A 15,010-nucleotide genomic window follows, 5' to 3' on the forward strand; every position below is an offset into this window, starting at 1 on the left:
GTCCACCCAGTATCCATCAGCTGGAGGGTCAGGGCCAGGGTTGGAATCCCAGGCGGCCTCCCTAGGCGGTGACGATGGCTGTTCTGTGCCACTCTGCTCCCTCCTCGGCCCCACGTCTAGGACTCGGGCATCAGCTCTTATGAACTGAGGTCACCCGTCCCGACCACATGGCCAGAGAGTGAACCCTCCTCACTTCAGTTTGGCCCAAGAGCCAGCCTTTGCTTTCACAGCTGGGCTTCGATGGGGTTCTCAGGTGGCAGTCAGAACACCCTAGGACCGTGTTGTGTTTTCTATTGTTGATGCAAAAGCGGGTCTCGCACAGTGGTGTGTAAGTCAGAGTTGGGAGTTGGGAACTGTATCAGACAGTGACATGTTCAAAATCACTCTCAAACATGGCTTCAGTCACCCAGAAGGTACACTATAAAGGCAGCTTTCCTTCCGGTGTTGCAGTGGGTGGTGGTTTCTTGGAAAGAGTTGGTTTTGGTCATGGGGCCATGTTGTGCCAGATAAGTTCCATATATCCACACTAGACTTAGCACAGCAAGATGCTTATTCTGTGAGATTCCCAGGTGATCTCCATACATCTGGGACAAAGACGGGGAGGAGAGAGTGAGAAATACCAACACAATTCAAATTGGTGTTTCATGCACATATGAAAGGGTCCCGCTGTAGGCACAGGTTACCATTCCAGTCCTACCAAAACTCCATAGACACGGGTCACTGTTGGTGAGGCAGTCCAGGGGGATTGGGCTTTTCTTGGAGAGTACTTTACAGTGTCACTTTTGTGTAACGTAACATTCCTGACAGCAGAGACAGTATCTTCAAGGGATTTTAAAAGGCTTACTGTGTCATTAGGTGATCAAACTTGCATTTCCCTCAGACCAGCCAAGAGCACTTAAAATATTACTTGGTTTACAACAACTGTTTGCACAGCATATCCTTCCACAGAGAAGGGTACATTTATGCTTTTTTTTTTTTAAATGAAACGTGGATATGGCTTAGGGTTGCTATGATAATTTTCATTAAGCTATATTCAATATGCTGTATTGATAACCATGAATGATTCCAAGAATTTTTATGAACTTTTTTTAAATCTAACTGAATATTCCCAGCATAACTCTTTTTAAAATCATTTCAAGAAAACACATCTTACAGCTTAGGTTTATTTCAGCCAAGCTGAAAAGTTTGCTTCTGTGGAGCTTTTCATGTGCTTCTGGTTTATCATAGGGAAAAATAATGTGGGTTTGTTTGTTTTTTTTTCTTTCTCCCTCTTCCCCTCAGTTCTGTTGCCATGTAGTATAATTCCCCTTATCTTTACTTTTTTATAAAGCCAAGGGAATAGCGACGTAGAAGTAGTGTAGGCACAACCTAGTGGTCCAGGATTCTTAATTCTTTTTTGTTTGTGTATGTGGTCAAGCCAAATGGAATTATCTCAGTATTTTATATTTCTGGTTACTAAGGTCTCTGTTTCCTAGTTTATGATCATGCTCTAAAGAGAGTATACTTAGCTCCATTTAAATTTTTTTCTTAATACAGTAGATCACTTAGTCTCCGTGCCCTGGTCCCCATCAGCAGTGTCGGAGGGAAAGGGAGTCTAAGCAGTTGATTGATTACTTTCATAATTAAAAAAAAAAAAAAAAAGCTGCTAGGTCCTGCTGTGCATTTTGATTAATTGATTCAAACCACCTTTCTGTCTCCCCCATACACACACTAAAAATAATCAAAGACCTTGGGGGCTGTACAGAATAGAGAGATGAGCTGGTCTGCTCACGGCCAAGGGTAATTAGGAAATCTGAAAACCGTGACTGTAGTAAAATTAAATTTGTTGATTTTTATATTGCTCCACCATCAAAAAGAAGGAACCCTTGACATTTACAGAACATTAAGGTGACATTATCCACCACTGGCAGAGCAGAAATGCACGCTTAAACCTAGGGCTATGAAATGAGGTGGTGGATGCAGGAGGGAGGGATGATAGAAAACAGTACATTCACGTGCAGACCTTTAAGGGAAGTAGAGCTTTACACCTCTTTGTTTTCCTTTGTGACTTAAGTTGCTTTTGAGTGGGTGAGAAGTAAAAGTCCTGAGGTCCTGGGTGTATTATTCACTGTGAAGAGATTCAGCTTTTCATTTTGCATTTGTCAGGGATCCCACCCGCCCCTGATTAGCAAGGAGAAGAGTGTGTGACTTACCCGAAAGGAAGCTTACGGATTTTGAGATGAGGTGTTTGGTTCGTGACACGGTATTCATCAAGTCCTTGAGCTGTTGATTCCTTTATTTAGAGAGCGCAGAGTAGATGGACTTGAGTGAGATTGTGTTGAGCAGATGGGAATAGGAGGGCTGCTGATACATCCCTTAGGATTATCCTTCTCTGTAGGTCACATGGATGTCACATGGATGTCTGAATCCTTTCCTGCACCCACAGCACTCTGCCAGATCCCAGCTTCCCTTAGCGAGGACTCCACCTCTAGGGCAGGTGCCACTTCTGTGCACAAAGGCCAAACTCGAGCTATGCCATTGAGTGGTACGGTCAGCAGCAGAACAGCAATGTGAGCTAAGTCTTATCCAGCCTAACCCTTTCCCCGGCAAGAGTGTTGTGTCCTTTAAAACCTGTCGACTGGGCTTTCAAAGGGTCATTTGTGTTTTGTTTTTGTTGTTTTTTTTTTTTTAAGATTTTATTTATTTATTTGAAATAGAGAGAGAGAGATCACAAGTAGGCAGAGAGGCAGGCAGAGAGAGGGAGAAGCAGACTCCCCACCAAGCAGAGAGCCGGACGTGGGACTCGATCCTAGGACCCTGAGATCATGACCCGAGCCGAAGGCAGAGGCTTAACCCACTGAGCCACCCAGGCGCCCTCAAAGGGTCATTTGTAATGGTCGTTTGTATCAGATTCTCTGCATGGATTGCAAACCTTAAGGTGATGATTGTCTTGATGGTTTTTAAAGCACACGGTGGAGAAGGCCTTGTAACACAGCATTTAGAAGTCAAAATGATATCAGCTTTGCTTTTTCTGGATAGACAAAGATAAACTATCAGTGATTTTTAGAAAAGAAAGAAAACTGGTAGTCTGCAAAAGCAAGAGTAGGAAGAACCAAAAGGGGAGGCTGTTCACCTTTTCTCTGCGGGAACTCCACATGTGACTTCTGCCCAGAAACTTTGACTCTTTGTGTGCCATTGCCCAGACAGACATCAGTGATTTTCCATTTTTATTGCCTCCTACATGGTTATATTCCCTTGGGATCCCCTCCTGAGGGGAGTCCTAATTTTTTAACTAAAAACAAGGAGACAAAAAGAATACCTCCAATGTCTCTTAAGGGTTAATAAACAAAAATAAAGGCACAGCAACCTTAGAGGAGAAAGGATCTTACCACGGGTCCCATAACTTCAGGACAGAGCCAATGACACACTGCCTGGAGGAAAAGTCAGGAGGATGTAGAGAGCCACTGAGTAACATAGTGGGTAATAGGCTTTGTCATCCTGTGAGGTTTGCAAAGAGTGGAGAGTATAAGGGGGCATATGGCATGAGAAGTCCAAGGTGACACCTCCGACACTCTTCTATCAGTTAAAGTGTGAGCCTAGTATAGGTGTCCTGGGAAGATGGTATGAGGTGACACAGGCATAAGTCTACACGAAGACATGAGGTGATGTCCACTTACCACAAAGCAGCGTTGTCCACATTATTAAGACATTGCTAAGGTTGATCACTAATATCACCGGATAACCATATTAGACAGCGGACGGTCATGGTGTTGATAAGGTGGTGCTGGTTTATAGCATGGCCTTCTGTGGGTTGGGAATGAGGGGGAGGAGTTGTCACTACAAGGGTTGTAAGATAGACATTCTAGAAAGGAATGAGTCTTCTAGGCAAGGGGAGTCACGGGGCTGAGAAGAAGCAGACTCGTGGACAGGTAGAGTGACACCTGAATGGACGCCACTTTCCTCTCCCTCTCTTCCACATCCCCTTTCTCCAACTGGTCATGACTGTAATGTTTGCCTGACACCATAAGGCCCGTGAGCCACAGGGGAGGACGTTTCCCAGTTTGTTCTTCCTTCCCTCTCTCTTCCCCTTTCCCTACCTCTCTGGTCCCAGATTTCCCTGAACGTGTTTATCCCTTCTTCTTTGTGCAGTTGGCAGTTTTTCAGAGCACTTGGATCAGATAAATGGACGAAGCGAGTGTGTGGACAGTACAGATAATTCCGCAAAGCCATCCAGTGAACCCGCTTCGCACATGGCCCGGCAGCGATTAGAAAGCACAGAAAAAAAGAAAATCTCGGGGAAAGTCACAAAGTCCCTTTCTGCCAGTGCTCTGTCCCTCATGATCCCAGGAGGTAGAGAGACATCTACTCGCATGAAATTGTGTGATGTGCGCATGTGACCCTCCTTCCCCGGGTTCGGAATGCTGATGGGGATGCAAGATGGCTAGAGGCGATAGCGAGTGGTAGCTGGTTGACCCTGCTGTTCCAGGAGCTTCTCCCTGCAGGCACTCCAGGCCTCCCAGACAGCATGTGTCTCTGATTTCTTCTGGCTTCTTTCTGCATCGGGAGATGAGGCAGGCTTCCTTCCCACAATGCCTTCCTTCTTATATTTGTTTTCTTTCCTGTTCTGCTCCCCTCTCCCCAAGTTCAGTAGTAAATTTACCTCCTCTGAATAGTTTTTCTTCTTGAGATGGGGCATCATTTATATACTTTACTGAGCTGCTTATAGCATCTGTGTTGGAAAGCTAAGTATAGTTTTTCCTCATCTAATTAATGAGGAAATAGACATGGAGGATGTAAGTTTTTCATTTCCAGGGATGCAGAGAGTCACAGACAGCACTGAAGTTCTACTTTTTCCCAACGCTGTCTGTTGAGCTATGCTTCCTCCTACTGGCAGTCAAATCATTTTCTTCCATGTATTGGAAAACTGCTTAATTATGGTTTTGTGGAATTGCAATATTTTTCCATAACTGGGTTTTGCCTCCACAAATCACCAAGTCCACAGCAATTCCACTGGAAAAGATGAAATACACACCCTAGGGTTGGTGACTTACCGGTAGTTCCAATGGCGGCAAGGGAGTGCAAGTAGTAACTGAATTCTGTTGCAGACAGCTTGCATTGGGAAGAATACAGACCATGTCTAAAAGGAATCATTGATATTTTCAAAATTTCCTGTTTCAAAATTTTCCTGCTTGTGCAGAAAGACATTTGACAGAAACAACTGCTTCCGTGGAGGTACTGCTCCCTCTAGTATATCTTTGCTGGGAGACATCCCCTGTAGTACCATAAAACAAACACCTAGTTTGTTTGAATGACTGCTCATAACCCAAAGGCAGTGGCCCCCGAGCAGCTGTGGTGGGGAAGGTAAGTTCGCTTTCGAAAGGTGCTGAGAAGGTCCAAATCTTAGTCAAGTAGAGCAGCTGTTCCGCTTGGGAGGGAAGGGGTCAGGGACTTGGCTTTCCAGCAGGTTCAATGTATGTGTGTGTCCACTCTGTCCTGTGCCTGCTTGCATGGTTCAAAGTTCACTGCCCACCGGTGTGTGTCTCCTCACCTGGTCTTTTGACCTTTAGAGAAAAGGTAGCCAACAAAAGAGAACCAAGATGCCACGTGCAGTCACAAAATGAAGGAGCATGGTAGTGAGACACTTAGCTTTGTTCGACTTTGGCCAGACCTAAGAACGGGAAGAAATGATAGTGTGGATAGTCTGAGCTCTCTGTGTCCACAGGGGACTCAGTGCACCTGGTGAGGCTCAGCAGCCCTGGGGCTCAGTCGGCTGGCTCCCATGGGGCTCACCCTTGCAACCTCAGTGTCTTCTCTGGATTGTTCTTCTTGTCAAACACACACCCAGTTTCCTGTGACCAGTTAAGATCTGTTTAGATTCACACAGATTCATAAGATGGAACGCAATGGCAACAATTAAATTAGAAGTGTGTTTGCTTCTTAAACAAGAAGAACAGAGTAGAATTGCTATTGTGGAAGGTGAACAAAGTGTTTGTTAAAATTTCTCTATTTCACCTGCATTATCCTCTCAGAATCATTGTCAGAATTGTAGGTAACATATGAAGACAATCAGTTGTAGTCAGAGGAATGAGGAGTGATTCGTTGAGAAATTAACATTGCCCTGTTGCTTGATCAAAATCGCTTCATGAGTATTAGCTCAGTAATACTATAGAAAGCAACTGGGGTGTTGATAAATGGCTTTCCTAACCGTGCATGTTTGAGAAGAACCGTGTTCAAGTTGTTGAGGGCAAGATTTGAAGCCCGAGGATCTCTTACTCTGGGCCACACAGTATTCTCTGTGTAAAGGCATACTTGAAATTTGTGCATCTGTGATTTGTTTCTGTAATTAAAATAAAACATGCTAACTAGAACTATCACAGCCAGGTAGGAGCTAGGTTTTGGGTGTGTTTTAATTAGTGTAAGGAAATAAGAAATTATAACTTCAGAGAATTCATTGAAAAATTAGTTAAAATAGACACTTTTGAAGTTCTCTTAATAGCCTCTGTTCAGAAAGCCATGCTAGTTAAATAAGTATTTTTATATTATTTCTTGATGAGACATGAATGAGTTGGTCTTGCAGCCAAGCTCCTAGTCATGGCAGGGCTGATGCGTTGTGGGCTGACTGCACAGACATCTGTGTGATCAGGATTGGCTTTGATGCCTGGCTTCTGTGTTGCAGATATGTTTGCTGTTTCTCCACTGGGGAGTCCAATGTCCCCCCATTCCCTGTCCTCGGACCCTTCTTCTTCACGAGACTCCTCTCCCAGCCGAGATTCATCAGCAGCGTCCGCCAGTCCACATCAGCCTGTTGTGATCCACAGTTCTGGGAAGAACTATGGTTTTACCATCCGAGCCATCCGGGTGTATGTCGGAGACAGTGACATCTACACGGTGCACCATATTGTTTGGGTAAGACCACCAGCCTCTCATCCTCGTTCATTTCCACTCCCACCCATCCTGGAAAATGAATAAGTTGGGAGGCTGATCTATGAGTTGTTTTTCCATTAAGCTGACATTGAAGACCTGTTCATGCCCTTTCCCTTTATGGGGAGTGGGCATTGAATTTAACAAAAAACTAGTAATTTCTCATAATTCTGTCAAGCTTTCCTGTTTGTCCACTCTGCATAACAAGCTGGTGGAAATTGTCAAAGATTGTCCTCTTGCCACGTTCCTTTTTTGGGGCTTTTTGGTTTGGTTTGGTTTGGTTTTATTTTTGTAATCTTTTTTCTGATCTTCTTTTATTTTAAAACAAAACTACCTTCTCCACTCACCTGAAATTTTGTAAGGAATGGTCCTATTTTAGGATGATGACAGAAAAGGAATAATAACCATGCCTTCTTGATTTCCGCTTAGGATCATTTGCTGATAAATTCAGAATATTCTCCCAGAAGAAACAGCAGATGTTAGGGTTGCCATTTGTTGGCTTATGAATGTGTACTCTGTTCTTGGACTTTAGAATGTAGAAGAAGGAAGTCCAGCATGCCAGGCAGGACTGAAGGCTGGGGATCTGATCACACACATCAATGGAGAACCGGTGCATGGACTTGTCCACACGGAAGTTATAGAGCTCTTGCTAAAGGTATTATCTTTTTATGTCCATGCCATACAGGGAAAGCAGGTCATCAGAAAGAACTGGTACCAAGAATTCTCTCCTTAAGTTCTATAGTTCTTCTCTGTGGTACATACTCAGTCTTATCACTGAGAAAGCTATTTAATAGTCTAAGGTTTAATATAAAGGAGAAGAGAATATGAATTCTCTGGTTATTTATATCATGAAAACCATGTTCCTATATCTGCCCAGTCACTTCCTAATTGAACTTCTTATTCTAAATCACAGATAACAAAAGTTTTTTGTTTGTTTGTTTTTTGGTTGTTGTTTTTTTTCCCCCATTTTATGAACCTCACATAGTAAAATGTTTGGAAATCACCTATCCTAAGGGTAATTTTCTTCAGGATCATTAAGTTTTATTCTAGTACAATGGAAGATGAAGTGGTATTAAACTGTGAGGTCAGATATGAAGGTTCATTCTTATAGTTGAATTTCCTTTGAAAGATAGAATTGTGAATACAGGGACCTCTGGGTGGCTCAGTGAGTTAAGTATCGCACATTTGGTTTCAGCTCAGATTGTGATCTCAGGGTCATGAGATCGAGCCCCACATCTGGCTCTGTGCTCATCAGGGAGTCTGCTTGAGATTCTCTCTCTCCCTCTCTGTCTCCCCCTCCCCCCACCATGTGCACGATTACTCACTCTCAAATAAATAAATAAATCTTAAAAAAAAAAAAAGAATTGTGAAAATAAGCACATATACCATAAATGACAGAAATAGGTAGTAATGGAGGAGGGGGTGGTAGCAATCATTAGGCCTTCCCCCACCTCATACAAATGAATTTGAACATAAATCATTTTCTGCTGTAAGCTGAATAAAGCTTATAGAGTTAAGATCACAAGAAGCGTGGACATGAGCGGAGGGAGAAAATCTACACTGATCCTCTCATTTCTGTTGAGTTACTTGCTGTGTCACCTGCTGACTGTAGAATATAAAGTTAGAGCTCCAAATATGGGTCTTGTAAAAACAAAGATGAAGTTTGTGTTTGCCTGTAAAATCTGTTCAGAAAAAGAAGTCTGTGATCCGAAATACAGTCTCTAATTGGAGGATTATTTTACACACCCACAGGTTTATGGATGACCTCTTGCTTTTTGAGCACCAAGGGGTCTGTAAGGGACTTCTACACAGAGAGGTGGTGTGAACCATAGCTTCAAATAACCTACAGGGTATTGAGAGAGCATTAATTTGTATATGCTATTTAAATAATGTGCATTTAGACCATTTTCAGAATACGTGCTCTGAGTCCAGTGCCGGATATAGATGGTAGATGTTGATAACACAGGAATTGTTATAGTCCTTGCCCTTGGGAAGTATGGGAGATGCAGGAGATGTATGGAAGCACGTAAAGTTTAACTTAACTAGTCAGAGGGAGGGCTGTCATACTTTCTCAGAGAATATTCTGTGAGTAGAGAGACATCACAGAGAAATTTCATTGATTTGAAACATGAAAGAAAATTAGAACTCTAGAAGGCACTACAGAGAAGTGGGTATGCTAAGCCTCCCAAAACTTAGGGCAGTTTAATGACTTTTTTCCTTTCCTGTCATTCCCACTGCTAATAAGAATATATTCTTCAAAAAATTAAGAGTCTGGCCTAGGTTTTTAAGAGTAGTTAATAGCAGGCATATCCCAATGTCCATTGTAAAGTAGCAGATTTTAAGAAAGTTATTGCCATTGATTAATTCACATTATTAATGAAATTTGGGTCTTGGGCTCAAAACTGAAGTCTGAATGGTTGGGGCCTGACGTTGCCCTCATAAATTCCTACAGATTGTTACCTAACACTAGCCAGCTTTCTCACAAATGCATGTATTGATCACTGGAGGGATGGGACTCAATATTGAGAGAACGCTGCAGGGCCATAGGCAGTGTTGGAAATCCGCTGAAGGTCGTGCTGAACACGTAGCAAATCCGACAGAGCCCTGCAGGGCAGATCTTAACTCTTAAAGCTGTCCATGTAATCCCAGCATGCACCTCATACCTGGATATAGATGGGTACCCAGTAACTGTGGGGTTGAGGTGAACAATGGGGTTCTCCTTTTCCTGCTGTCCAAAAGTTACCATGGGAGGCGCCAAGTACCACACGTTGCTCCTGTTATGTCTTGACTCATGTCTTTGGTGTACGTGCCGTTCAGTTCACCATTCAACATTAAATGGCTCGAGTTAGGCTCCGCTTTTCAGTGTGCCTACCGAACAGAACAGAAGACATGGCGGGTAAGACCTGAGTTTTTTCGTTTCCTTCCCCATCTATCCTTGATAATATTCTTTGTCCACCCGGTGTGCAACAACTCACTCCTAATAAGTGTCCAAGAAATGGGAGGCACAGCAGTGACGCTGACTTGGAGGTCCTTTGGCTGTGGAAGTCACCTGAAATGACTTCGGGCTCTACAGGGCAAAATTCTAGAAGGGATATACAGACTCATGAGTCTGACCAGCAGCTTCTTTCACAGTCCCTGCTCCTGTGGTCCAAGGCTGCCTCCATTGCTGGCTCACAGATTGCCCCTTTGTGAGGAAGAGCCCAGGGAAGTTGTTTTGGGTCCCCCCACCCACTGTGTACATATCCAATATAGAAACCTCTCCACCGAAGAAGCAGGCAGGCAGAGACAGGTGTTGTTTATCTATCTCTAAAATGCTCAGTTGCTCTTCTCTAGGAGCTCACCTTTTGTTTTAGATTGTAAGTCTGTGTTTTACAGGTGAGGTTCTGTTAGTTGTTATTCATCCTGCTAGAGCTTTTTCAGATCTTGGCATTAGCATTTAAAAGAAGGTCAAAGGGATTTGAAATGGTAACATAGTTTGGCTTCCTGCCTTCCTTACAACAGCATTGTTATATGCCGCATGGCTCCAGCCACAGTGTATCTCTTTGTCATTTCATGTATCTGCTCATAAAATCACAAGAAATAATAAACAAATATGTATATACATATATACATATATATAAATGTGTGTGTATATATATATATATATATATATATCTTTAGAAAATATGCATTTGTTTCCTTGGCTGAGACATTTGATGATTTTCATAATTTGTTTTATATTTGATATGATTCAGGATTTTTAAAACCTGCTTCTGTGGAATTTGAATATATATTTCTCCTGAAGGTCTCTGGCAAAGCCTCTTGGCAGAATCCAGTCCCATTTGTAACAGTGTGTCCTCCCCTGGTCATGGAGCACCTTCGTTCCTGGATCTAGTCAGTGTGGCTCTGAAATTGCGTACACACAGCCGCAGCGCGTTGGAGAGCCCTGGCGTCTCTGTCACAGAGCCAACCGGAGGATCCTGCCTCTGGTTCATAAAGGAAGCACTGGAGAGGAGCAACCAGTGTAATGAAACAAAAAGGATACAAGGGATTTAATTATCTTCCCAGTGAACTGTGTAATCATGCAGCTTTCTTCCAAATTTAAGCAGCAGTTCTTGGACAACTCGTGAAGTGAGGGATACCCACACTGGGCGCCCTCATGCCGTCGCTCGCGGAGCACCAGGGTAACAGCTCTGTTTCGCTCCCTTGGATGCTGCTTCCTTGACGGTTTATACTTGCAGGCTGCTTCGTGAAATGTCGTGGCACCCTTAGGCAAAGGTGGGGGCTGCCATGTGTCTGTTTAGAAATGCTCCTAGAGTACTTACTTAGCTTTTGGAATGTGAACGCCAGAAGCATTTTCCATTTAAGGTCTTTACCTTTGGTCTCATTGCCCCTCACAACTTGCAGGGAAACCCGCTGGGGGAGCAGGGACTTAGGTCCGCAGTCATTTCACATGGCGGATCCATGGAATTACAGAATCCTGTGACTCTCCAGGTCAGCGCCCCACTGCCTCTCTGACTCCCGTAAAGTGTGCTTCTTCACCTTTGCCTCCCACGCTCTCCTGCCACCAGGAGTTAATCACCTTCTTTCGGCTTTCAGGTTAGCCTTCTCCGAGAACTTCGCCAAAGCAATAAAATCTTTCTTCACCCACTGCTGTCGTGGGTGACGTCCCTGTTGAGGCACATAACAATGTGTCTGGCTTTACCTGCCTAATCAGGAAACTCCCAATTCAACCAGGTTGCTTTTTCAGGATAGCATTAGTTTAAATGCCCAGTGCATACAAGAAGCCCTAAAACTTCATCAGCCCCTGCTTCAGAAATTTCTTTTCTATGAACTCTGGGGAACTTTTAGATACTAAAATGAAGACCATAAGATAGTGTCATTATTACCCTCCCTACCTATTCACTGAGCCCAGAAAATGTACAAAGCATTGTGTTAGGTCCTGAAGGGTCTTAGAGCAGAGGACTCTGAGAATAACAGGTAACAGACAAACTCCCACAATCCTTACACCCTGGGAGGTAGGTGCTGTAAATAACAGTGTGCGCCCACTTCACAGATGAAGGAATCAAAGCAGGAGAATGTTGGCTGAGCAGTCCGAGGTTACCTGCTAAGAGGGAGTAGAAGAGGGTTTGCGCCCTGCTGTGTGGTGTCAAAGCACATGCGTGGCGTTAGTCCAACCAGAGTGCCCTATACCCGAGGTTCTCTGATTGCCAGTAATGCAGTACAGTGTTCATGTGGAAAGACAGTCCAATATCGGTCTGCAGTCAAAGACACAGACTGTAAATATGGCCCAAAGTCCAAAGGACAGACAGCTTAAACTAGGGTAGACAGGGAGGAAGAGTTGGAGGTTATGGGTGGAGCGTTAGTGTGTGGGAAGGGAGTGCATTATGGTCTCAGTAGAGCAGAGGGAGTGTGTGCAGACAGAAGGGCAAGAAAACTCAACGTGCTTGAGGTACGTGAGTAAACGGGCGTGGCAAGAGCCCGGGTTTGTATACAGGTTGGGGCATGCAGGTTGGTTGGAGCTGGATTGTAGAGGATGTGAAGCAGAGCAAAGACATTGATCTACAGAACGCGCAACAGTCCCCTTGTGTGTGATGCAGAGAAAGGAATATAAAAATAGTCTACCTCAGGAAGCTATCCAAGGCCAACCGATAAGCTCACGTGGAGCCAGGCTGAGAGGAGCAGTGCGGTTAGCCTGCTGTTGTATTGAGTTCAGCCAGCTTAAAGCAATTTCCCTCCCACCGTGCACAATTACACAAATAGTTAATAGGAAAAGTCAACAAATTGAACATTTAACAGTCTGCTGGCCCCCTTTTTTGTTGTTTTTTAAACAAGTACCACAGAATTTCTCTTAGAAGAGTTCACTTGTTCTTTGGAAGAAAGTATTGAGGAGGAACTGACCCAGTAAGACAAATTGCACTCGGCTCAGACAGCCCTCCATGTGGCCAATGCATCCACCAGGTGGCAGGCTTTACGATTCCTAACCCTGTTGGCGGAAAATGTCGTTTTTCTATTCGTTTACCATTTTCGTTGTCATTAATGCTCCTGCATTAATGGAGTCTGTATCTTCTGTGTCTGTAATTCCTCCTTAGGGAAATTCTCTCAGTGTATTTACGTCAGTCAAGCAAACGGTCCCCCGGAACAAGTCATATATAGAAACAAGGAAGAGAAAACCAGAGCTGGCTTTTATAGGGGAAGGGAACATTTGTAGAGAGCTCAGTATAGCATTAAATCCTGATGTGCTCTGATTTAAAAAACGTGGTCATAACTATTTTCTGATGAGTAGGCTTATCACTTATGTTTATCTCTTAAAACGTTTATGCTTCTTTTCTATCTCTTCATTTTCTTTTTGGCAGTCTGATGTGTTGATCATTCTCTATGTTAATCCAGTACCTGGTTCCCTCACCACCACCCATTAAGTATAAGCCATGCTCTGTGGGGAGCAAGAGAGGTGAAGGACCAGGGCGTGCCATGCCCATGACGAGTGGCACAGGTGATAAGGGTCAGAGAGCCAGAGCTCTTCCACTAGGCTCTGTGACCTTGGGAAGAAGAAACCCCAGTGTCCCTGAATCTATTTTCCCCATCTTTCATACAAGGATAACAATTCTTTCCCATCTCACCAGGTGCAATGGTAAAATATTGTAAAATATTTACATTATTATATACAAATATATGTTGTATATAATATATTAAATATATATAATTTAAATATAGGATATGTATAATGTATATAATTTGTATCTATTAAATATGTACAAATATTTATTGTAAAATATTTACATTATTTGTAAAAAAATAAAACATCCTTCCTGGTGTGGTGGTGAAAATAAAGCAAGAGAATATATGTGAAAAACACTTTAATGCCCAAGACGCACTTGAAAAAGGCTGCATGGCATTGTTAACTGCTTGTAGATAAAGATAGGAAAGGTGATGGCGAATTATGTTAGGAAGGGTAGAACTGGACTCAGGTTCAGTGACTCACATACTAAGAGAGCCTCAGTGGTCACGAAGGGTCTCTGTCCTGTCTGTATGTGAATATGGAAAAGGGTTGAAAGAGTGGCAGTGAAAGATGAACTCCAGCCATCCTGGCTGCTCTTTTCATTCACCTAAGGCATGCAGAACAGACTCCTATTTTCGCAGGACCTCCCGCAATTGTGAAGGGAAGATCCTGTTCTAAACAACCTGCATTGGTAGGCCTTTCATACGTAGAAGCTGAACATTCTATGGAAACAAGAAATAGACTGTCAGTCTTTACCATCAGATAAAGGGTTATTCTTAAAGTTTTGGCATTTGCATGCAGAACATATAGTTTAGTCTTTCAGAATAATATTTTTTTCCTTTCGTTTCAGTTCAAATCCTATTTCCCTAATATATACACACACATATATTTACATATTATATATGTATATATACATAATATTCATGTATGTATATATATGTTTTGTTTTTGTTTTTTACAATTAGGACATTAGGTATGGGAATACATGTCTTAAATGTACAAAGAACTCTACAAATCAGTCAAAATACTAAGACTTGCTCATGCTAAAATGGATATAAGACCTGGACAGATTATCTCCTGAAGAGATAGAAATGACCAAAATAAATGAGACACCATCAAAGAAGGAAGATGAAAACTTGATACAGCTTATTTGTATAAAATTGGGAATTTGTTTAATGTTAATACTCAGTTTTGACAAACCTGTGGTAAGAATTGTATTTATGGGCATACTTGGGTGGTTCACTCAGTTAAGTGTCTGACTCTCTCTCAAATAAATCTGGGGGGAAAAAAAGGTATATATGTGCTGCCCATAAATATACCTATTGACATAAACTTTCTGGAAAATAGTGTATTAGTTTGTACCAAGAGTCTTTAAAAAGTTTGGAAAGACCCTTTGATTTGCTACATTGACTCTAATTATGTAATCTAAGGAAAATGACAGAGATTAAAACAAGTGATTTATATAGATGGGGCTATTTATGACAACCCTTAAAAGAATTGAAAAGTAGAAAAGTATGGAAATAAGTTTTGATTCACCCATCTCATGGAATATTATTTATACAGCCAATAAAAATTATGTTCTCAATGAACATTCAATGATGCAGGGAACGTTTTCCAAGTTGTATAATGTGA

The 15,010-nt window shown here is 42.6% G+C and overlaps 1 protein-coding gene across 9 annotated transcripts in view; it reads left to right on the forward strand.

The window, feature by feature from the left end:
- The window catches only part of MAST4 (microtubule associated serine/threonine kinase family member 4), a 554,271-nt gene that overhangs the window by 530,859 nt on the left and 8,402 nt on the right, over positions 1-15,010 (forward strand). For 6 of the 9 annotated variants that reach the window (XM_059417990.1, XM_059417991.1, XM_059417995.1 and 3 more), the window contains 3 exons: positions 4,129-4,329; positions 6,656-6,885; positions 7,433-7,555. In XM_059417990.1, coding sequence (XP_059273973.1) covers positions 4,129-4,329; positions 6,656-6,885; positions 7,433-7,555 — 554 coding nt within the window. The remainder of the gene's footprint in view (positions 1-4,128; positions 4,330-6,655; positions 6,886-7,432; positions 7,556-15,010) is intronic. The other 3 variants (XM_059417992.1, XM_059417993.1, XM_059417998.1) reach the window with 1 other exon arrangement.

This window comes from Mustela nigripes, chromosome 12 (assembly GCF_022355385.1).
Source record: "Mustela nigripes isolate SB6536 chromosome 12, MUSNIG.SB6536, whole genome shotgun sequence".
Lineage (NCBI taxonomy): Eukaryota > Metazoa > Chordata > Mammalia > Carnivora > Mustelidae > Mustela > Mustela nigripes.